Source organism: Lithobates pipiens, unplaced genomic scaffold (assembly GCF_037356315.1).
Source record: "Lithobates pipiens isolate NorthernLeopardFrog02 unplaced genomic scaffold, aLitPip1_a1.2 Scaffold_10, whole genome shotgun sequence".
NCBI classification, from domain to species: Eukaryota; Metazoa; Chordata; class Amphibia; order Anura; family Ranidae; genus Lithobates; species Lithobates pipiens.
In genome coordinates this window covers 169,420,870-169,443,602 of record NW_027507686.1, presented here as the reverse complement: position 1 = coordinate 169,443,602, position 22,733 = coordinate 169,420,870, and the positions used below count along the sequence as shown (strand labels likewise).

The 22,733-nt window shown below is 47.5% G+C and overlaps 1 protein-coding gene across 2 annotated transcripts in view; it reads left to right on the top strand.

The window, feature by feature from the left end:
- Window positions 1–21,099, top strand: part of LOC143935649 (pre-mRNA-processing factor 39-like) — a 103,431-nt gene extending 82,332 nt beyond the window's left edge. For both annotated transcript variants that reach the window (XM_077459676.1, XM_077459685.1), the window contains 3 exons: window positions 17,427–17,489; window positions 19,810–20,281; window positions 20,377–21,099. In XM_077459676.1, coding sequence (XP_077315802.1) covers window positions 17,427–17,489; window positions 19,810–20,281; window positions 20,377–20,421 — 580 coding nt within the window. In that variant the 3' untranslated portion in view covers window positions 20,422–21,099. The remainder of the gene's footprint in view (window positions 1–17,426; window positions 17,490–19,809; window positions 20,282–20,376) is intronic.
- Window positions 21,100–22,733: the final 1,634 nt, after the last annotated feature.

Genomic DNA, 22,733 nt, shown 5'->3' with positions numbered 1-22,733 from the left:
CCTGTATTAGAGAGCCCCCATTCTGGATGAAGGGGCACCTTTGGACTGCAGGACTGTCACTCTAGGAGGAGGGGAGCATTGGCTACACATGTATATTTAGATACACTAAACAATTTTATAAGCAGTTACAGCAAACATTTTTTCCATTTTAGGATACAGGTTTCACCTGAATGAATAAATGAAAGCTGATTCTTGTAAGCACCCCTGTCAGTGGTCAACCCTCTAACTGCTATTTTGCCTAGACAGCTTGGTCTGTTAACGGAAATTGAAAAACAACAAATTTACTGACAGGATCAGAAGGAGAAAATAAAGTAAAAACTTCTAAAAAGAAAACAAATGCAGCCATCACAACTAGGAAATGATGAGCTGCAATTTCATAATTTTTTGGGGTTTAATAGGGAAACGCCTCTTCAATTGAATATTGCTCAGCCAAACACTTGGTAGGTGAAAATAGATCAGTCACCATACAAAACTGATTGCAGTAGCAAGTGTACTGGGAATGTTTTGACAGGTTGTGGACTTTAGAGATAGCCCAGGCTGGAATTCTAAAAGAATTCAGACACCAGTCGCTCCATATCAGACGTGTATGCACCATGTCAATTGGAACAAAAACAGTATGTTTAACCACTTGCTTACTGGGCACTTAAACCCCCCTCAGTCCCAGACCAATTTTCAGCTTTCAGCGCTGATGCACTTTGAATGACAATTGCGCGGGCATACAACACTGTACCCAAATGAAATTTTTATCATTTTTTTCCCACAAATAGAGCTTTCTTTTGGTGGTATTTAGTTACAGCTCGGAGTTTTATTTTTTGCGAGGTGAGGTGGTCAGGGGTGTTTTCCGAACGGTGCTCGGTGATCCAGAGGTGGAGGTGGCCTTGGACAGCGCACATAGGGCCCTCGGCCCGAAACCAACTGACCCAGACAGACCACGGGACATTGTGTGCAGACTACACCGCTACACGCAAAAGGAATACTGGGAGTGCGGTGATTTGGAGGTGAATGGCGCGAGCTTCCGAATCCTACAGGACCTATCCCGATCTACGCTGCGATGGAGGGCCCTCCTCAGACCGCTTCTGGACCTGGCCAGGCAGCTCGGCAGTACATACCGCTGAGGTTACCCTTTGTCAATCACCTTCCGCAAGGAAGTTGGAAGCTTTACCCTACAGACTGCCGCCGACCTGCCGGCACTTTTTCGGTTCCTGGGTGCGGAGCCTATCCCGGTTCCGGACGGGCTACAGCTGCTTCCGCGGCAGCTGGGTAGATCGGGCACATCAGCCAACCGGGGCCCCCTGCCCCCCCGCCAGCAACGAGGCCGACGGCGGCACCGGTCTGCGTCAGGAGGCGCTCCACGTGAGTAGGCCATGGGCCACCCTCTCCAGACACTCATCCCACATCCACATTGCAGGAAAAGCACTGGCATAGGTGGTAGGAGCACTCTGCACCATTCTTGCTTGTGCCCTTGACCCCTTCACTAACAAGCCCTCCCATAGGAATCCCCCTGCCCCCTTGCCGGTAGATCGCCCCATTACTTGTATGGAGTCCCCCCCAGAGACACACCACGGCCATGCTGGATTGGGCTGGTGATACGGGCTCATAGCCGCGTTTCAGGACAGAACTCATTTTTGTTTTTTGTTTCTCTTTAAGATCCGGCACCCCAGCCAGAATAAACAGACCCGTGGTGTCATGGGTTTACCATGTCAGAGTGCAACCGATGCCACCCATTTTGTCCCGGGCAGGGCTGCTTTTCAATGACTCTACGGCCCTACTTTCTCTTGGGCCACGGTGCGGAGGAGCTCATTGCCGGCCCTGACTGTCTACCTGCTGGGGGGGGGGGATCTGGATAGGACCTCCTAACTTAGGTCAGGAATCCTCTGGTCAGACAGCAGGTCCACTATCTGAAGGTACGTTTTGCACCCCAGTACAGGGGGTGCAGCTGGGACTTCCACCCCTGGGGACATATCGAATGACACATAGCAAACAGATCGCATAGGGGGGAGAAGCCCGGGGGTTGCATTAACCTGCTACCTTATTGCATTGGGGGAGGTGGGGGAAACCACATGATTGCCAGAGAGACTTTGAAGGCCTTTACGCCTGCTAGAGAACTTGACCTGACGGTAATGGAGAGGGGGGGTTCTAATTTAAAATGATCTATGCCTCCACACCGGGGCATGTATTTTTGAAAATGTGGGATTGCCCAGCAGAACTGGCGGCCGAATCGGGGACGCGAACCCCACTATCTCTACAGCTTGGTGAAGGGCAATAATACCCCTCGGCCGCTTCCGCGTGGCAATCCTTCATGATCCGTGTGGCCTCTTGCCATTGGTAGTATGCCTTACACACTGTTATACTTGTGGGCGCAGATGTTAACGCACATAAATGCTAAACTGTTGACCTAACTTTTTGCTTTTCTTGATATGCCGGTTTATATATCTGTCTTTATTCTTTCCATTGTATAGTTGTAAATTGCCGGGGGGGGGGGGGGGGTACCGGGAAGGGCCGGGAGCTCGCCTCTAAAACTCGGTTTACCCCATCTCCCACTTAGGTCTACGCTCAGTAATCAGAGGTAGCTCTGGAGAGCGTTGCAGCCGAATAGGCTAACTTAGTTTTCCCTTTTAACCGCACAGTTCAGTGGTGGCCCCCTACCCCACACATATATTACTTACGTCCCTCCCCCTCCCTTCCGCTTCCCATTTATTATAATCCCCTCCGCTCCCCCCCCCTTTTATTTTTTCCCTCTTCCTCCCTCTCCCCTTCCCCTCCCCTGACTTGATATACCACTTTTTATAGCGATGGACTCCCTCCACATAGTGTCCGTCAACGCAAAGGGTCTTAATATACCTGAAAAACGTAGGATCCTTATCCACGATATGTGAAGTGCCAAAGCGGACGTTGTGTATTTACAGGAAACTCACTTCAAGGACAGTAGTCTGCCATTACTTAATAATCCACATTACCCATTAGCATACCACTCCAAATATACTGAAGCCAAATCTAGGGGGGTGACCATCCTCATCTCGGCGAGGGTGCCGTGGACACTAATAGAATCTCAGACAGATAAGGAGGGATGCTTCCTATACTTGAAGGGTATGATTGGGGGGAGGAAGGTCACGTTAGCAAACCTTTATGCCCCGAACGCCTGTCAAGACGTATTCCTTCAAAAACGACTGGAACACCTTCTACGTTTTGCTGACGGTCAGCTAATAGTGGGAGGTGACCTGAACATCCCCCTCAACCCCATGGACTTCTTCAGGTACATCTACTATCACGAGAGACACACGAAAACGTATAGGCCTCTCCTTACATTCGGCACAACTCATAGACGCCTGGCGACTTCTCCATCCGGGGGAACGCGACTACACATTCTTCTCAAAGCCACACCAGACTTACTCACGTCTGGACTATTTTCTGATACCACACAGACAACTACACGCCGCAGTTGCGCACACTTCCATCGGGTCGATTACGTAGTCTGACCATGCCCCGATCAGCATGCAGTATAATTTGTCAGACAAACACACGCACCCTCAAACGCAGTGGCGCCTTAATGAGAGTCTGCTCCAGGACCCTGCAGTCCTGGCAGACGTGATGAAGGAAATAGGCCATTACTTTGACACAAACAACACCCCGGACAGCAACATAGGGGTGGTGTGGGAGGCCCATAAGACGGTAATCAGGGGGGTCCTCATAAAACACGGGGCCAGACTGAAAAGACAGAGGACTGAAAAACTAGACTCCCTCCTTGCCAAGCTCCACTCCGCGGAACAGACACATAAAACAACCCCAACTCGAGCCCTTGGCATAGAACTAGACGTTATTCGCTCACAAATAAATGACCTCCTACAGTATAGAGCTAAAGCAGCTTTACAGAAATGTAGGTGGACGGTGTACGAATCGGGCAACAAATGCGGAAGACACCTTGCTTAGGCCTTGAAAACGCAATGTATAGCGTCCTATGTCTCACGTTATGACACAATCGGGACAGAAACAGTCGCTACCCCTACAGATCTCACAAGAGTTCAAGAACTATTACAGCTCACTGTACAATTTGACCGGGCCGCCGCCATCCCCCGCCGCTATCTCACAATATCTTGTAGATTCCAAAATGCCATCCCTATCACCAGAAATACGAGACTCCTTGGAGGGACCCATTACGTTAATGGAAGTACAAATAGCCTTGAAGAGCACAAAACCGGGCAAAGCGCCAGGCCCAGATGGCTTGATACTCGCCTACTATAAGACCCTGCTCCCGTCTTTGGGTAGCCCCCTAGTAGATCTCTTTAATAGTCTGGGGACGACAACCAGATTACACTACACCACTCTGCGGGCGCATATATCGGTCATCCCCAAAGAGGGTAAGGACCTGTCCCAATGCGGGAGTTACCGCCCGATCTCCCTCCTAAACTCGGACCTGAAACTTTTCACCAAAATACTGGCCACGAGGCTGCAGCAGCATCTCCCTCAGCTGATTCATATGGACCAAGTAGGTTTTGTTCCATCTAGAGAGGCAAGGGACAACACTAAGAAAGTCCTTAACCTACTCCACATAGCCTCCAGTACCAAGACCCCGAGTGTGTTTCTGGGCACGGATGCCGAGAAGGCATTCGATCGGGTCAAGTGGTCATTTATGTTTAAGACATTAGAATATGCGGGCCTTGGGGACAAAATGTTACACTGGATTACAGCAGTCTATACAACGCCATCGGCCAGGGTGCGAGTGAACGGGATACTTTCTGATGTATTCCCCATTACGAATGGCACTCGGCAGGGCTGCCCCCTGTCCCCCTTACTGTTCGCTTTGACCTTAGAACCCTTTTTATGCCATGTTCGTAATAACGCAGACATTACGGGAATAGGGACCAAAGAGACTCAGCATAAAGTATCTGCTTATGCAGACGACCTCATGTTTTCCTTATCATACCCTGAGACCTCTCTTAAGACCCTTATGCAGGAGTTTCATGTGTATGGCCAACTATCTAACCTGCGGATTAACTTCTCCAAGTCGGAAGCAATGGGGATGGGGCTACCACAGACACAACTACAACATATTAAGGACTCTTTTAAACTGAAGTGGACGGTCACTGCCCTGAAATATCTGGGCACTCACATTCCCCCTTCAATGTTTCATCTTTTTAAACTTAATTTCCCCCCTCTACTGAAATCGGTACAGAAGCTTCTGGACAGTTGGGGGGGCAGTATGCACTCTTGGCTAGGCCGGTGTAATATTCTTAAAATGTCGATACTACCAAAATTTCTCTGTCTATTCCAGGCCCTCCCGATCCACATCCCCAGAGCCTTTTTTGGGCAGGTCCACTCACTTTTCACCCGCTTCCTATGGGCAGGTAACCATCCACGCCTAAACAGGAAAATGCTTTCCAACCCCAAACATCGAGGGGGCTTAGCACTCCCAGAGATTCGGAAGTACTATCACGCCACCCACCTCAGTAGACTTCTAGACTGGTGTCGCCATAGAGACACCAAACTATGGACGCAGTTGGAACAGGACCAATTTGATGTACCCTTACCGGGTAGTCCTTGGTGCTATGAAGACCTACCCACTGGGCTTAAACGACACCCCCTGATAGGCAATACTGCAAAAATTTGCTCGCAACTTTTGACTAACCCAGAACTGTCAACACATGACTCACCAGTGCGACCTGTAATTGGACACCCGAATTTCGCTCTGGGACTCACGGAAAAACGATTACAGGACCTTCGTATGCAAGTCCTTTTCCAAGCATCACATTTTAGTGTAATGGGTAGTTGGAGGACATACACGAAACTGACAGACCCCAGGGGCCCATACAAACTAGACTTTCTGCAAGCTTCCCAGCTTACCCATTTTCCTAAGAACATACCGCCACCTCCCAATGATTCATGGAGACCCCTTACAAACCTAGAAAAACTCTGCACGGAGAGCGGGACCCTCACCCACGCATTGTCCATAATGTACGCGATGCTGATTGAACCCCCGAAAGATTTCCAACCCCCATATCTTACTAAGTGGGAAAGAGACCTAGCTAGTAACTTCACAGACAATCAGAAACAACAAATACTCAGTTTCACCCACAAATCCTCATTATGCACCAGGCAACAGGAAACAAACTTTAAAATTCTCTCACGCTGGTAAAAAAAACCCTGCTCTTTTACATAAGATCTTCCCGGCGACCTCGGACCGGTGCTGGAGGTGCCACTCGGGCGGGGGCACTCTTGCATATATTTTGGTCCTGCCCCCGTTTGTATCATTTCTGGAGAGAAGTGTGGCGTATCACTCAGACATTCACTGACCGTGTGGTCCCGTTCTCACCGGCCTATTTTCTCTTCCACGTGACGGATATACCTCCCGGGAAATATGGAAGATCTGTGATACGACACCTTCTGGATGCAGCTAAGACATGCATACCTCTTAACTGGAAATCCCCGAACCCACCAACTACCGCCCAATGGCTACATAAAGTAGATGATATTAGCCGACTGGAGGACTTGATCCTCACCAGCCAACATCGGCAGGAAACATATTCTAAAACGTGGCAGGCATGGAATGCCTTCAGCTACTCTAATGAAGGCCGTACTCTCAGGAGGGTTGACTGACAACCCTCTCATGATAATTACACAGTACTCCCCTTATGAACCCCCCCCCTCTTTATCTTCCCCCTTCTCATGATCCAACCCATATTACCCTGTCACACCCCTCCCCACCCCAGTCCACTAATCTGTAAGAATTCTAACCTTAGAAAAGACCCTAGAGAAAAAAGAGACAAGACCACACCTACAGGGTCCAACACGCCATCGCTCTCCTCGCCTAGACGAGCCATACCCCTCCCCAGAGGGGACAGTGTCGTCTGTGGAAGTAATTTGTGTTCAGGTGACCTTACGCTCTAGGCCCACCTCATGGTGAAGTCTTGGAGACGAGAATCCTGCCTGAGTCGGTATAGATGTATAGCCTTTTAACTACCGTTGTATTGTTATCTATACTGTTGTTTGTTCTGATCCCTGTGTACTGGTCTCCTTGTGTTAAATAAAAAATGTGAAAAAAAAAAATGGAGGCCACTTTAGGGACGAAGTGCTGTAGGGGTCTCAGCATGACCCTATCCAAAAAGAATGTGACATGAGGCTCTGCCGACTCTAACGCCTGGAGTTCCGATACCCTGCCGCCTAGTTATGGCTACCAGGAATGCTGTTTTCAGAATGATATCCCATAAGGAACAACTTTCTGTTGAAGCGAAAGGAGTGTTGGCCAGGAAATTCAGGATTAGTGTTGGGTACCACTGTGGAAATACTTTTCTTTTTTGGGGGACGAAGCCTAATGAGCTTCCTTGTGAAACGCTCCACCTAAAGGTCTGTTGACCTTTCTTTTCAGGTGAAGGCCAAGATGGCCAAGACCTCAAACTGAGACCTAAATCCAACCCAGTCTGGAAGAAGGATAAGACTTGTGAATAACACAGGTCACTGGGGTCTAATTGACAATCCGCCACAAATACCATGAATTTACTCCTTATCTTGGAATAAATGGAATTGGTTGAGGGCATCTGGGAATTCTGTAAGGATCTAATCACTTATGGGAAGGGGCACCCAAGATCCTGGAGCCCCTGCCTTTGAACTTCCAGACCAGCTGGGCCAGACGAGATGGCTGTGCATGCAAAATCTCTCCCTGGAACAAGAGATAGGGTGTTACTGGTAGTCTCATAGGTGGACAGATGCTGAGGTCCATTGCCAGGAAGAACCATGGCCTGTGGGGCCAGTAAAGCATCGCTACATTAACCGTTTGGTCCTCTGATAATAACCTCCTTAGAAACCTCAGAATTGGAGGGATTGGAGGAAAGGCATAGGCCAGATGACAACCCCAGGGATGTGTCAGGGCATCTACTCATGGTTGAGGATGACGTGACAGGTACCTGTTCAATTGGATGAGGATGCGAATAGATCCAGCTGTGGGTGACCCCATTCTTGGGTAATCTGCCCCAAAACCTCCAAGTCAATAGACCACTCTTTGGTGTCCTGGAACTGTCTGAAAAGGCAGTCTGCTTCAGTGTTCTCATAACCTGGAAAATATAATCCCCCCCCCCCCCAAAAGAAGGTTCAGTTTTGCCAACACCATGATAGGCTCCACCTCCTTTAGAAGTGAATTGACTGCGTGTCCCTCCTTTCTTTGAAAATAAGACACAGCTGCCATGTTGCTCATATGTAGCGTGACTGCATGGCACTGGATGTCCAGCAGTAGGGTGGTTAACACCATGAGTACTGCATGAAGCTCCAAGACATTGAAGGCAATCAAAACTTTGAAGTTTCGGGGATAGGTGGACAGGTCAAAGGGGAGAAAGACAAATGGGTAAAGTTTCTCTCCCACTTAAAATCTGAGGAACTTTTGAAACTAGTGCAGGATTGGGATGTGCAGGTATGCATCCTGTAAGTCCACAGAGATCATGCAGTCTCCTGGTTGAATGACTTGAATAATGATATAAGTTATTCAATTTTTAGCCTCTCGACTCAGATAAGTCGATTTACTTTCTTGAGATTGATCATTGACCTGAAACCTCCTGTTTTCTATTGAACCAGAAATAGCAGGGAGTAGAAGCCTGTAGACTTATGAAAGGCAGGATCTGGCACAGTCGCCCCCTGAAGTTACAGGATATTGATGTATTCCTGGAGTGCCGGCCCGTCCTGGGTGGGCCTCCGGTCAAAATTCTTTCAAAGAGGGCAGAAGGGCTCTTCGATTTCTGAGACTTGATGAAGTTCATTTCCAGCTCCTTCTGGAGTCCCTGGACTGGCGAAGACCCCTGAAACACCAGTACCTGATTGGGGCTCCTCTGGCTGTCCACTATTGCTGACATCTGTACTTTCAGTCTTGGGGAAGTAGCCTTGATTTTCTGCCAGTTGCACTGGAGATTGCTTCTATGCTGAAGAGTGATTTGTCATCAAAGGGTAGATCACAGCAAAGGGTTCTCTTGGCTGTTACAGAGCTCAAAATTGCCCTCGAAGATCATCTAATAACGTTGCTGGCAGCCTCTCCCCACAGAGCCTGCCGAGAGCTTCAACTCACCGAGTGCCTTGGTAATCTGTTCCTCAGCAACCTGTCGCTTGATAGCATACTCCAGATTTTGAGTCCAGGCATGCATGACACTTGCTACTGAAGTTAGAGCAATAGCAGGTTTATAAGCACCACAAGCCGCCAAGTAGAATTTTTACAAGTCTATGTGCCTGAGTAGAATAACTAACTATAAATGAAGAGGAGTCTTCCATCGGGAGAGTGACATTCCTTGCCAGTCTCATAATCGCCGTGTCCACCATTAGTGGGTTATCTACAGCTAGTGCATCTTCCTCCGCAAGTGGATACAGCTTTTGTAAACGATTGGCTGATGATGACTTTCTATCCACCTTTTGCCTCTCCTCCTGGAACAGGCCCTTGATCTCTGCCATTAGAGGAAAGGAGGCTAGTTTTTTCAAAAAAGGATAATATGTCTGACTTTTTTTGGAGGAGGTTCTGGGTCTTCCCTTTATAAAGTCGCTTTGAATGCCTTGATGAGCGGTTGCACCACGCTGAACTCAAAGCCCAGCATTCAGGATCTGCCCCCAGGGAAGATGCATTATTCCCCACCACGTCGGATAAAGCTGGGTGCACGGTTGGACCTGGGGAGTCAGCCCAAGGGTCCCGCTGAGCCGGTGTCACCCCTGACAAGGCTAGTATTTCTCTGGTTAGAGAGGGTTAGGGTTGTGCTTCTCGACTTACTTGTGGGGGAGCTGCTTCCTGTCCACCATCCTCTTGTTCTGGTTGTTTAAGATGGCCAGAGAAATCTGCCAGAGAGTCTCAGACTACTTGTTTGATCAGAGTCTACATCTGCTGACGCTCAACCTGTCTGGCAAGATGTCTGAAACTAACTAACTATACGAACTTGTCTGGCATGGGGTCCGCCCCACATGACCAATATTTATTTCCCTTGAGACATTGTGCTCTCTGAGAAGATGTTTGTTTGCACTTGTGCAAACATTTGCAGCTTTTATGATGGGATCTGCCAAGACTGAAGGAATCACTGTCTACGCTAGGAATGCTTGTTGGACCAGGATCCACTGGATCTTCTCGAACAACTGCAACAGAGAATAATCCACCCTTGTTAGAAAAGAATGCACTCTTTTCCCCTGGTATCTTCTTACTTTTTACTTACCCATAGGGGACATCTACCTAAACATGCAGTGGTCTTGACTGCGTGGCAGTAGGCTCATGCTGGGAAAAAGGTGGCATAAGGAAAGTGCATGACAAAAAAGGGAGGACAGTAAAACCTGATAATCCCCAACCCCACTCCACAGGAAAACCAATTGCCTGCCCTTACCATAGAAACATAGAGGACCTGCAGTAAAAAAAAACTCAGGGCCAAGGGCACAAAAAAGAAAAGAAACTATGCCCTAAAAGGCAGAGTGCAGAACAAAACAAAAGCAAGCAAGAAAGGAAAGGATGGGAACAGAGCCTCAGCATTCTATCAGAAAGGCACAGAAAAGACACGGAAGTCATGCAGCTCCAAACCCTCAGTTTTGAAAACAAGCATGTACACCACAAGATGATTATTTTCTCTGGTTAGAGAACACCTCAGCCCCAAAAAGACCACCAGAAGGGGCTCCCCACCTTGTTTGTGCATTTAGCTACCTAAGATGTGAGACTGCGCCTGGTGAAGGCTGAACCTAGACAGAACCCGACTCAGTCGGTGGGTAAGGGACGCAACAGTGTGGATGTTGATTTTGAGGACAAACAGGAGAATGGGGGAGGTTGCTCTCAGTCAGATTTTTATAGATTTAAACAGATCCTGTGGGTGGTGATAGGAGCAGAACTATATGATATATATGCTGGCATCATGAAGTTTTAACCTTTTCCCTACTCCTTCCAAAGCAAAAATAAATATTTTAGCTGTCATTTCTCTTTAAGTGAGTGTATGGACAGGCTGCTTGATGGGCAAATGCAGCGTACCTTTGACATCTGTTTGAACATTTCTAAGATCATGGAGAATTTATAGCAGGTGCTAGTTGACCTGGTTCAGCTTCTTTTGCATTCACATACATTTGTATAGGCAGAGAAACAGTTCTAAAGTGAACTAAAGCCCATCAACACTGGGCGTGGCCTGAACCGGCATGGTGTAGGGAGTGTTAGACGGGAGCTCCGCTTGCCTAAACTCCGTTTTATCTTATCCTGGGGACTAATCTAATATTTTTCTGCCTCACATCGTGGGCTATACACTGGGGAACATGTCGCCACCAAAGAGGGCGACTGATCCGGCGGCTAAACTGGCCAAATACCGTCACAGCGAGGCGGGGGGCCTGGAAGAACATGGCGCCGGCCTGCCTCCCGCGGAAGGTTCGGCGGCTGCTGACACTGCCCGGGTGCTGGAAGCTATCTCCGATTGCAAGAGTGCTCTGACCTGCAAGATTGATGAGGTGAAAGTCTATGTCTCCCTGATCCGTCAAGACATGCAGAAGCTTAGGGACCGTGTCACTGAAACGGAGGCCCGCATATCCCAGGTGGAGGACGACATTCGACCGCTTCAGACTACCACCGAACGGCTACAACACCAACTTACCATGGTCCTTTCCAAACAAGACGATATGGAGAACCGCCTCTGTAGATGCAACCTGCGGTTCGTGGGCCTGCCGGAGGGTGAGGAGGGCTCGGACCCCGCCTCGTTCCTGGAGGATCTATTGATCACTACGTTCGGGAGGACCGAATTCTCCTCGTTGTTCGTGGTGGAGAGAGCCCACAGGCTGGCGGGACGAACGCCTCCCCAGGGCGCACCTCCACGTACCTTCATTGCGAAGTTGCTGAACTTCCGCGACCGGGACGCGGTCCTTCGCCTTACCAGGTTGAAGGGGAACATACCCTTCCGAAACGGCGACATTAGAGTATTCCCCGACTTCTCCGCTGAGGTGCAGAAGAAGAGGGCACAATTTACGGAGGCCAAGCGACAGTTGCGCATCCGCCACTACTCCTACGCAATGCTCTTTCCCGCTCGACTCCGGGTCGTTGGAGAGGGCAAGACACACTTCTTTGACACACCAGAAGCGGTGTTTGCCTGGCTTGAGGGGAGAGTGGAGCAGGTACGAGACCAAGCCTGATCCTCTGGCATGCTTCCCTGACGATCTTCGGGACTCCTTCGTGCGCTGAACACTGCTTTGCTCCGCTCACTAGGTACTGTCTTACACATTTTTTTTCCTGTCATCTATTGTCGCCATAAATGACCTGTGGTGTATAGAGGGCTCCCTTGTGCTCCCTGGATGCTTTTCTCCCATCCTTCCCGTTCTCACCGGGTGCTCCCCCTCCCCGGGGGTTTTTCCCCCCCCCCTTCTTTTTATTTTTATTTTTTTATCTCTTGTGCAATCCTGCGGATGTTTCCCCCTTGGTTTTTCTTTCCCCCCCCCCCCCCCCCACCTGAATGGCAAGCTACTACCCACTGTGGCATCCGTGACATGGACTCAACGTTCTTCATACTCCTGTACACTGATCCTGCAACATCCTGGAGTCCTTGGCTTGGAGACCACCCTCCCTGTGCTGCTGCCTGCTTTGCAGCGACGAATCGCCCCCCTAGGCGAGGGTGCAGTAACTGGCACTGCTTATTATAATTTTCTAGGTTCTGCTCGTCCTAGAGCGCAAGAAATGTTTCCCTGGACTGATCGGACCCGGCGACTCACCCTGGTTGTGGATGGGGGGCGCTGGCAGTCCGACCCGGACAGTGAGTTAAAGTTCAAGTTTCTGTTATGCTATAAGTTTTGCACGTTTTTTTTTTTTTTTTTTTGGTATTGAGAAGTACAGTATGGTACGTCACCAATGGCTATGTATATTCTTTGTATGGTATGCTGGATGTGGGTGTGCGGGAGGAGTGCTCTGTGACGCAGTTGCGGGAGGGCCCCAGACCTCCGTCTGGGGCTGGGTACGAAGGACGTATGGTGACGCGGGGATGGGGGGGAGTGCTCTATATGTTCTTATTTGAGAATGTCTGTACTGAAATGCATAACTTGGAATGTGAGGGGTATTAGGGCCAGGCCCAAAAGAAATGCAGTCTTATCGTACCTGAAGGCGCAAAGGGCTGATTTGATGGTGCTAGTTGAGACACACTTGACTGGCCAATTGATGCTATCCCTCAAAAAACCGTGGGTGGGCTGGGTGTACCAGGCGCCGTATGCCACTAACTCTAGAGGGATTGCGGTGCTGGTGGCCAAGACCGTCCAGTTCTCTTTGCTTACTATCAAATCTGACCCGCAAGGCCGGTTCCTTTTCTTACAAGCTAGGGTAGGTGGTCTAGAGACATTGATATTGGCAATATACATACCGCCGCCTTTCCAGTTCGCTGTTCTCACAGAAGGGCTGGCGTTCATGGCTCAATTCCCCACAATACCAGCTATTTGGCTGGGGGATTTTAACAATGTGATGGACAGAGCGCTGGATAGGTTGCAGGCAGTCCCGATGAACCCATCTACACACTCGGGCACCCGTTTTGGAAAATTTCTCACTGAGCTGTCCCTAGTGGACACTTGGAGACACTGCCATCCTACTGATAAGGTTTTTTCTTGTTTCTCCGCGACGTACGACAGCATGTCCCGTATTGACCTTATCCTTATTTCCCGGTCCCTTCTTCCATTGCTGGGGGGGGTGGGGTTCTGCCCCCGAGTGCTCTCGGATCACTCACCCTATTGGATCGAGCCCTCCATTGATTCCCTACCCTCGACATATAGTTGGAGACTCAATCCCTTTTGGTTAACAGTAGTCCCAGATTTGGAGGAGGCGGGCGATGAGTGGGATGTGTTTTTTCAGGCCAACATGGGCACGGCCCCTTTTGAGGTTGTGTGGGACGCATTTAAATCTCATGCCCGTATGACACTAGCCCACCGCATAGCCAGATACAGGAAGACCTCTTCCCAAGTGGTTCACCAGGCGGAACAGGCTCTAACAACGGCTGAGCTGGAGTTTTCTAATGACCCCTCCCCCCATAATGCCGATAAACTAAAACTGCAGACCCGTATTGTGAATAATCTTTTATTTGAAAAAGCCGAACGGAAGATTTTTTACAATAAGCAAAGAGCGTATGAGTTTGGGGAGCGGGCGGGGCGGCTCTTGGCCTATCTGGCGCACCTGGACCACAGGCCACCGACGGTGGTCTCTCTTCGCTCCCCGACCGGAGACTTGATTACAGATCCCGATGCGGTGGCGGGAGAGTTTCGCTCCTTCTTCGCATCCCTATACTCCTCTACCAATGACAGATCCCAGGAGGACATTGAAACGTTTCTAGCTGGTATAGAACTACCTACATTGACAAGACCCCAAGTAGACTTGCTTGACGCCCCCATTACTGAGGATAACATCACTAATGCCATATCTCACCTTAAGCCCTCCAAGGCCCCTGGCTCGGACGGCCTGCCCCTCGAATTTTACACTACATACCGGGCGGCACTTCTCCCTAGATTGCAGGAACTATTCTCCCACATCTACTCCACCGGTGTCCTACCACAGACCATGCGCGAGGCATATATCGTATTGATACCTAAGCCCGGCAAAAATCCCGAACTCCCGGAAAACTATCGCCCAATATCCCTCCTCCAATTGGATATTAAAATCCTTGCCAAAATCCTGGCGCTCCGGCTGAATGGGGTGATCTTGACCCTCATTCACCCGGACCAGACAGGGTTCATGCCTTCCTACAATACTGCACATAACCTCCGCAGGCTCCATATGCACCTGCAGGCTACCCACGATCAGATGGGGTCCAGGGTGGTGGTGTCGTTGGACGCCGCCAAAGCCTTCGACTCCGTGGAGTGGAGGTACCTATGGGGCTGCCTGGGGAGATTCGGCTTTGGGCCCAAATTCACCAACTGGATACGCCTGTTATACCAGAGCCCTAGTGCTAGGGTTCTTGTTAACGGCAGGGTCTCGGATGCTTTCCCCCTGTCCAGGGGGACGCGTCAAGGGTGCCCTCTATCGCCCCTCCTGTATGCGATTGCAGTGGAGCCCCTCGCCTCTGCGTTGCGTACGCATCCTGGTATAGGAGGACTGCGGCATGGTCAGCTACATGACAAAATTAGTCTCTACGCTGATGACATGCTGCTGTACCTTGCGGACTCTGGCCCATCTCTACAGGCGGCCCTGGACACCATTAGTGTATTCGGCGACTACTCGGGGCTGCGCATTAATTGGGATAAATCCCAGATCCTCCCCATAGATTTTGGCCCTCCCACGGCGGGACAGGCTTCCTCCCCCCTTATCCGGGTAAGTTCCCTGAAATATTTGGGTATCATGATTACCCGCTCCCCCGCAGATTTTACTAAGCGCAACATGGAACCTTTGATTGCGACCCTTAAAACCAAAACACAAACATGGGCTAAACTCCCCCTTGGGATATTGGGCCGTATCAACCTGATAAAAATGATTATACTCCCTCAATTTTTATATGTCCTCTGGCATGCTCCAATATATTTACCCCTTCGAACCTTTAAAGACATTGAAGCGATCCTTAACTCCTTTGTGTGGGGGCGGAACCGGCATAAATTGTCCTGGCAAATATTAAAACGTCCCACCGACTTAGGCGGCGCGGCGTAACCCGACTTCAACCTGTATTACCTGGCTGCACAACTTTCTCACTTCTTTCATTTAGACAAACAGGACAAGGAACGGTATCTGACCCTAGTGTGCTCTTCCTTGTCTGCTGTGTACACCCACCCCTATCAAGTGCTATTTAAAACTCCAATAGACCCGGAGGCGCTGCGAAATCGCCAGGGTCTGCTACATACCCATTGCAGAATATGGGAATTGGTGGGGCGCAGGCTGGGATGACCCGCTATGCACTCGCATACCCCCTTATGGCACAATCCGGGACTACAAGAACTATTGTCAATACCAGACTGTGGCCTGTGGTTATCCAGGGGTGTGGCATACCTCTCAGATGTTTATAGTAATCAGGTTCTTAAATCTTTCCAACAGCTTAAAGATGAATTCCACGTCCCCAACCACATGTTCTTTAGATTTCTCCAGCTTCGGCACGCCCTTCAGACCCAATTTCGGGACCATCCCCCGAATCTGGAACGTACGAGCATTCTAGACACCTTACTGGGACAGAACCCCTCCAAACTAATCTCCCTCTTCTACAATGATCTTCTCCGTTCCTTAGCAACCGCCTCTGCATACAAACTGAGGGATAGATGGGTCGGGGACGTGGGACTGTTGGAGGATGAGGAATGGGAGGATGCACTGAATACATGTAAAAAGGTGTCTACCAAACTCTCTGATCGCCTCACCCAAATGTACATCATTCACAGGGCCTATATAACTCCATCCCGCCTCGCTCAGTTTAATCCGGCACAGGACCCCAACTGCCCTAGGTGCAACGGATCGCCCGGTACCTTTTTTCACCTTTTGTGGTCCTGTCCGGTAATACATGACTACTGGTCCCACATTGTTAAATTCATACACGATGAGATGGGATCCCCCCTGACCATGTGCCCCAAACAATGTTTATTGGGGATATTCCCAGATCCAGATTTTGATAAGCCCCATATTACTTTTCTACAGGAGGTACTATTTATTGCCAGGTTATTGGTAGCAAGGAAATGGATGAGAGAGACGCCCCCGAGTATGCAAGAATGGATAGCTACCATTAATGGTGTCCTTCCATATAAGAAGGAAATATACGCACACAGGGGCTGCCCAGCTAAATACGGGAAAATTTGGGACATATGGTTAAATAATGCAGCTACTTGCAACGCCATCGAGGTCAATCCCTGACCCCAAATGTGTTAGCCCTTTAGAGTGTCCAGCCTGTTTGTTTTCCCCCTCCTCCCCCTCCCCTCCCCAGGACTTACCGCATTGATGGTTTGTAGCTCCTTTACCGATCTGCCTCAATGCAGTGCTCTAACTCCTATTTCTGTGACCCTGTTAACAGCTCTTCGATGTACCCTCTCCATCCGTTTGGTCTCTAATACCTCCTGCTCCCATCCAGCATGATGTATTTTTGATGTATTTCTGCTTTATTTGCCTACTGTATGTATTTTGTACCCTGTACTTGTGGTTCTTCTCAACTCAATAAACACTTTCTTTGTAAAAAAAAAAAAAGCCCATCAACACAGGCACTCAAGGGTTGCTGTAAAATCTGTACAGGACCATACTGCCTAAACTTACGTTATGTAGGGGGATAAACATGTGATGTAATTTGACATTTTAGTTTGCTTAAACTCAATATAAAAATAGGATGCATTTCAAAATAAGTTTACAATAATACTTTTGTTGAAATAAGCCATTATGATTTATTCCTTTTGCCTGGCAAAGTTTCAGCTATCTGCAGAATTTGGAATACAGCACTGCCTACCCATATTTGTATGCTCTTATCTGCATAATCGCATTCTGCTACTTATGAAATTGTTTTTGCTTGGTGCTTCTTGATAATTGTTTTATGTTTATTCTGTAGCTGGATGGATGCCTACAATGAACATCAAACATATCTGAAGACAAAAAGAGATGATGATGATGGGTGAGTGTCTTAACTAAATAATGTCTGGTTGTTTTGTTTCCTCTCCACAGCTGTAAAAATGTATATAATAGAAACATCAATACTGTAAGCGAAAAAAGCAGTGTAACTGTTAACATGCAGATAAAGAGGGTTAAGATCATGACCAATACAAAAGTTATAAGTCCATGTGTCCATATGGAATCAGTGAATGGTAATGGATGGCGGCAGCTGTCCTCAGAGAGAGCCAACCCAGTAACTAGGACAAGAAAGGGAAACACAGGAAGCGCCACCTGAGTGTAGAATTGGAAGAAACGATTTAATAGCAAGATACAAGAAACACTCACAGGATAAGAATTTAAAACGAGCTCATCTGTAGGTGGTATCATTTGGGTCTCTCCTTGCGTCCGACACATGCATCCACTGGCAGGTGAGATGGTATTAGGTCTGCTGCACGTCCTGTGATCATCAGAAGATATGATGGAACCAGGGTGGAATGGACGGAAGTGACGTCACCAGAAGCGGGGAGACATCCAGGAATGCTGTAAATTTTAGACAGGAAGGCAGGCTACGTGCCCAGAGCTTCAGCTCCTTCTACAGGCGCTGTGATGGCTGTGTCTTTCAGAGGAAAGACCTAATCACCATGGCCCTTTACCACGTGATCAACTGTGTCCAATCACAATGTAAACACACTTGTCGGTTATCTGCATACCTTTCCTCACAAACTGTCACAGCGTGAGGAAAACAAAGCTGGTAACTGGCCAGTGGGACAGGGGACATCTACACTGATAATCGGGGCACTGATTATTAGTGTTCTGATTATCAGTGCAGTCCCAACAGTGCCCACCAGTTCTGCCTATCATTGCCCATCAGTGCTGCCTATTAGTGCCTATCAGCACATATCAGTGAAGGAGAAAAATTGCAAAATTTTATAATAGGAACTTAGAAAAACTTTTACAATTTTATGTATTTTTTAGTTTGTTTCGCAAAAAACCCAGTAGTAATTAAATACCACCAAAAGAGAGCTCTATTTTTGTGAAAAAAATGACAAAAATGTCATATGAGTACAGAGCTGCATGACTACGCAATTGTCATTCACGTGACAACACTGAAAACAGAAATTTGGCCTTGGCAGGAAGGGGTTAAAAGTGCCCAGTAGGCAAGTGGTTAACATAGTGCATGCTACTTATCTGGAGGTGTCACAGAAGAGAAATTGTGGGATAAAGCACCCTGGTTTATGGGGACACAATAGGGAACTGGTATTAGGTTGTATTTTGTGCGATTAGGCTTATGGATGTTCATACCATATGCCTTCAGTTGCTTTTTTTTAAACACATCCTGAATGTATTCACAGTACAATCCTTGTTTTCCGGTCACCCTGGTTCACACCAGTGCATTCAGTAACTGCTTTTAAAACAAGTACACTTGCATGATTTTTATTTATTTTTTCATTGTTTACATGTGTAAACTCACCAGAAGACGGATAAACACAAGGGGGTGGTAAAAAAAATTAAATAAGGAAGAAAGCCCTGAAATGCTTCACAAATGCATTCAATATGTGTGGAAACACAAACTGAACGTGGGCATTGTCATGTGAACTAGCCCTAACAGTAGAGGTACAGCAGGGCATGAACAGTATCCTTCCACAGATTCCAATAGTTACACCAAGAAAGGCCAAGTGCTGCTCCCATAGATTAAAAGAGAAGTAAGGGTTTTTGTTTTTTTAAGAATCATACTTACCTAGGTAGATGCAGAAGTGGCGCCTTACACTGCGAACCAAGCGATCAAACATCGCCAATCGCTTGGTTCTCACAGCTCTCTGCTCTCCCCCCCCCCCCCCGCCCCCCCCACTGGAGCGCTGGGCTGTGGAGGTGGCGGAGCGGCTGGCTCAGGCTCTCAGTGGCTCCCTGAGAGCCTGAGCCGGTGTCGGTCCAGGGACCTGGCGAATCCCGACTTCCATTGTCGTGATGACGTGGACCCTGGACCGACTTCTGTGATGTCAGCAGAGAGCGGACTTGTGTCAGGAGTCACAGGAGTGCAGAACGAACTGCACTCCTGTGATGCATAGGAGAAGTACAGCCAAACAAGCTTTGGCTATACTTCTCCTTTTAATCATCCTTCTAAAAAGTAGTCAATTTCAGTCCACTTGGTAAACAACACACTCTTTAAATGAATGTGTTGAGTCTGCAGCCACCTCTTCTCTTGTAGTATATTGAAACTTGAATAGTTTTTTCAGACATAGGTTTATACAATACTTGTTTTTGAAGATTTTGAGAAGTAACAGTAAAACCACAAATCCAAGCATAATACATTGTTGATAAATCTATATTTTTATTTTATGCAGAAACAAAGATATAGTCAAAGACTCAATTTCTGAAGACTGCTACCCACCAGGAGTTCTGCCACCATCTTCAAGTTTAAAACCAGAAGTTCCTTCTGATAAGTCTACAAAATATGCACCACAACCTGCAGAGAGTCTATCTAAAGCAAATGTTTCAGTGCCAGAAAACTTTCCAACTGTATCATATTCTTCAAAGGCAAATACCACGACACCCACTGTAGAACTTTATCCAAGTAGTAATTACCATAGCCCACGACCATATTTTGCACCTAAAAGAACATATGGCGCACCTCAAAATGCACCAATGCAGCCTTTCTTCAATCAATTTTCAGCACCAAGAGAGAACCCGTTTAATGACTTCCATCAAGCCATAATCCCTCCTCCCCCTCAAGGCCCCTTTAGTGGACCATTTATGGACAATTTCAGGATGCCATTTAACATACCTCCTATATTTGGCTATGGACCATGGTTTCAGGTGAGCCAAGACACTTAGGTAAATTGCTGTGTTGGTGTTTGGCTTGCAATGTTTAACCATGTAAATTGTCCTCTCTTTTTTTTTTTTTTATATAGAACTTTGGAGCTCAAGCTTGGAACAGATTCTTTCCACCCCAGTGATCCTCCATTATTCTGTTCACAAGAAGGTGCCACCAGATGATAACACCAATGAGAAGCTTAAATTGCTGTGTTAAGAAGACAACCAATTACAGTTCATGGTGTTAGATTTTTTGTTTCCAGCTGTAATTGAAGTACACTTCCAGGGAGATAAAACATATAAAACTGCTAATAACATTGCAAACCAGGCACAAAAAGGTATCTGAATTTGAATTTGGATAGCTACAAGAATGCCCTGGAAGTGGAAAATGGAATACTGTTATACAAATCTCTTGGACTTTTGTATTGGCCAGTAGTTATGGCTTTTCGCCTTGTTGGCAAATTGTGATCTCTACAAGGGCAAAAAAGCTCCATTCAGGGCTGAAACTGAGATTTGCATTACAGAGGGTTACTCTAGTGGCTAGCATCTATCCGTAGGTGTGCTTTACCAGCAGGTATTGCTGACCCGTGAAAAACATTAGTGGTTGACACAGCGTTTAAATATGTGGCTTATATGATGGCTTCCTTATATTGTTAAAGTTTTATATTGGTACATATGCCTTTTTTTTTTCTCAAAATGTCATGTACAGGCTTAATTTACTAAGAATTATTTAATTTCTGTTTATTGGGCTTTGGTTGTAAATAAATGTTTACAGTTAATGTAGTTTTATTAATTTTGAGACAATAAATGGCTTAGAAGAAGTGCTAGTATTTTGTTCACACTGAGGTCAGCAAACATAATGCTTTATGTTGCCAAATTGGCATATTTCTTAATTCAGGTCATAGGATTGGCAGTTCCTAGATATTCTCTTATTTAAATGTAGCCTATTCTACCGCTAAGTGGTCAGCAGAAATTTGCATCTGTTCAACCTTTATTTGTCCTCAGACCAACTCAACTATGGAAGTCAGGGGCTGTGTTAGTAAAACTTTGCAGTAGTGTTCATGTAAATGAAGTGTCCTATGTTTTATTCATGCATTTGGGTTGGTGTGAGCCCTGTGTATTGTAATTCTGGGTTGGCAGATCCACCCCACCCCCTTAGTCTAGGTTGAAAATGATGTGCTTTAATTCACTGCAAGGAGATATTGCATCAACTGATTTTGTATGATTTACTAATGTACTAATCGGTTTGAAACCAAATCCTTTGCTTGGTCTCACATTAATTAAAAGAGTATGGGTTTTGTTTTGTTTTTTGCTAATCATACTTACCTCGGTGGATGGAGCATCAGACTGATGCTGCAGCTGACCCCTGACATTGCTGCACTGAGTACCGAGCCACCTAATACCGCCAGTGGCTCAGTTCTCATTCCTCCCCGAGCAGAGCGATGCTGACTGTAATGCTGCATACACACAACCGGACTTTCTGGCAGACTAGGTCCAACGGAATCAGTCCGTCGGACAATCCAATCATGTGTGGGCTAATCCAATCATTTTTCATTTAAAAAATCAGACGGACCTAGAAATAGAACATGTTTCAAATCTGTCCGACTGACTTAATTCCTATCGGGAAAACCGTCTGTATGCTGGTCCGACGGACCGAATATGATGCAAGGAAGTATTGGCTACTGGCTATTGAACTTCCTTTTTGTCTTACGTCATCACGTTCAAAACTAACAGACTTAGTCCGTTCGTGTGTGGCCAAGTCCATTTGTTCGGAAAGACCGTCGGACCTAGTCTGTCGGAAAGTCCGTGTGTACGCAGCATGAGTCAGCATTGCTCCTGGTCTGCTTCTCCAGGCTCATTGGAGCGATGAGCTGTGGAGGGGCGGGGAGAGGCTGCCTCAGCAGCTCGCTGAGCAGTGGAGACTGTCATCAATCAAGGCACCTGGCGGATCCAGACTTCGGAAGTCGGGATGATGCGCTGCTTCGACTGATGGCAGTGACATCAGCAGAGATCGGACTTCAGACCGCTCTCAGCTGAAAACGGGTCACAGGAGTGCAAAACAAATTGCACTCCTGTGACCCTTAGGAGAGGCCCAGCCTAAAAAGCTCAGGCTGGACTTCTCCTTTTAAGGCTCAAGCCTGTCTCCCTAAATATAAAATAAAATGTAACACTGAACCTGAAGTGGTAAAGAGATCTCCAGGTGACAGTTTTATGTCACTCGGAAGTGTATGTTTAATGCCTTTATTCTATTAATAATTAGCAGCAATGGTAAGTTCATAGAGAGGAAAAAATGCTGTCTGAGCTCCAGGAGATTTTACCCCCTTCATGACCAGACCATTTTTCGCTATTCGGCACTGCTCTACTTTAACTGGTAATCACGCATCCATGCAGCGCTGTACCCTAGCAAAATTAAATCATTTTTCCACACAAATAGAGCTTTCATTTGGTGGTAATT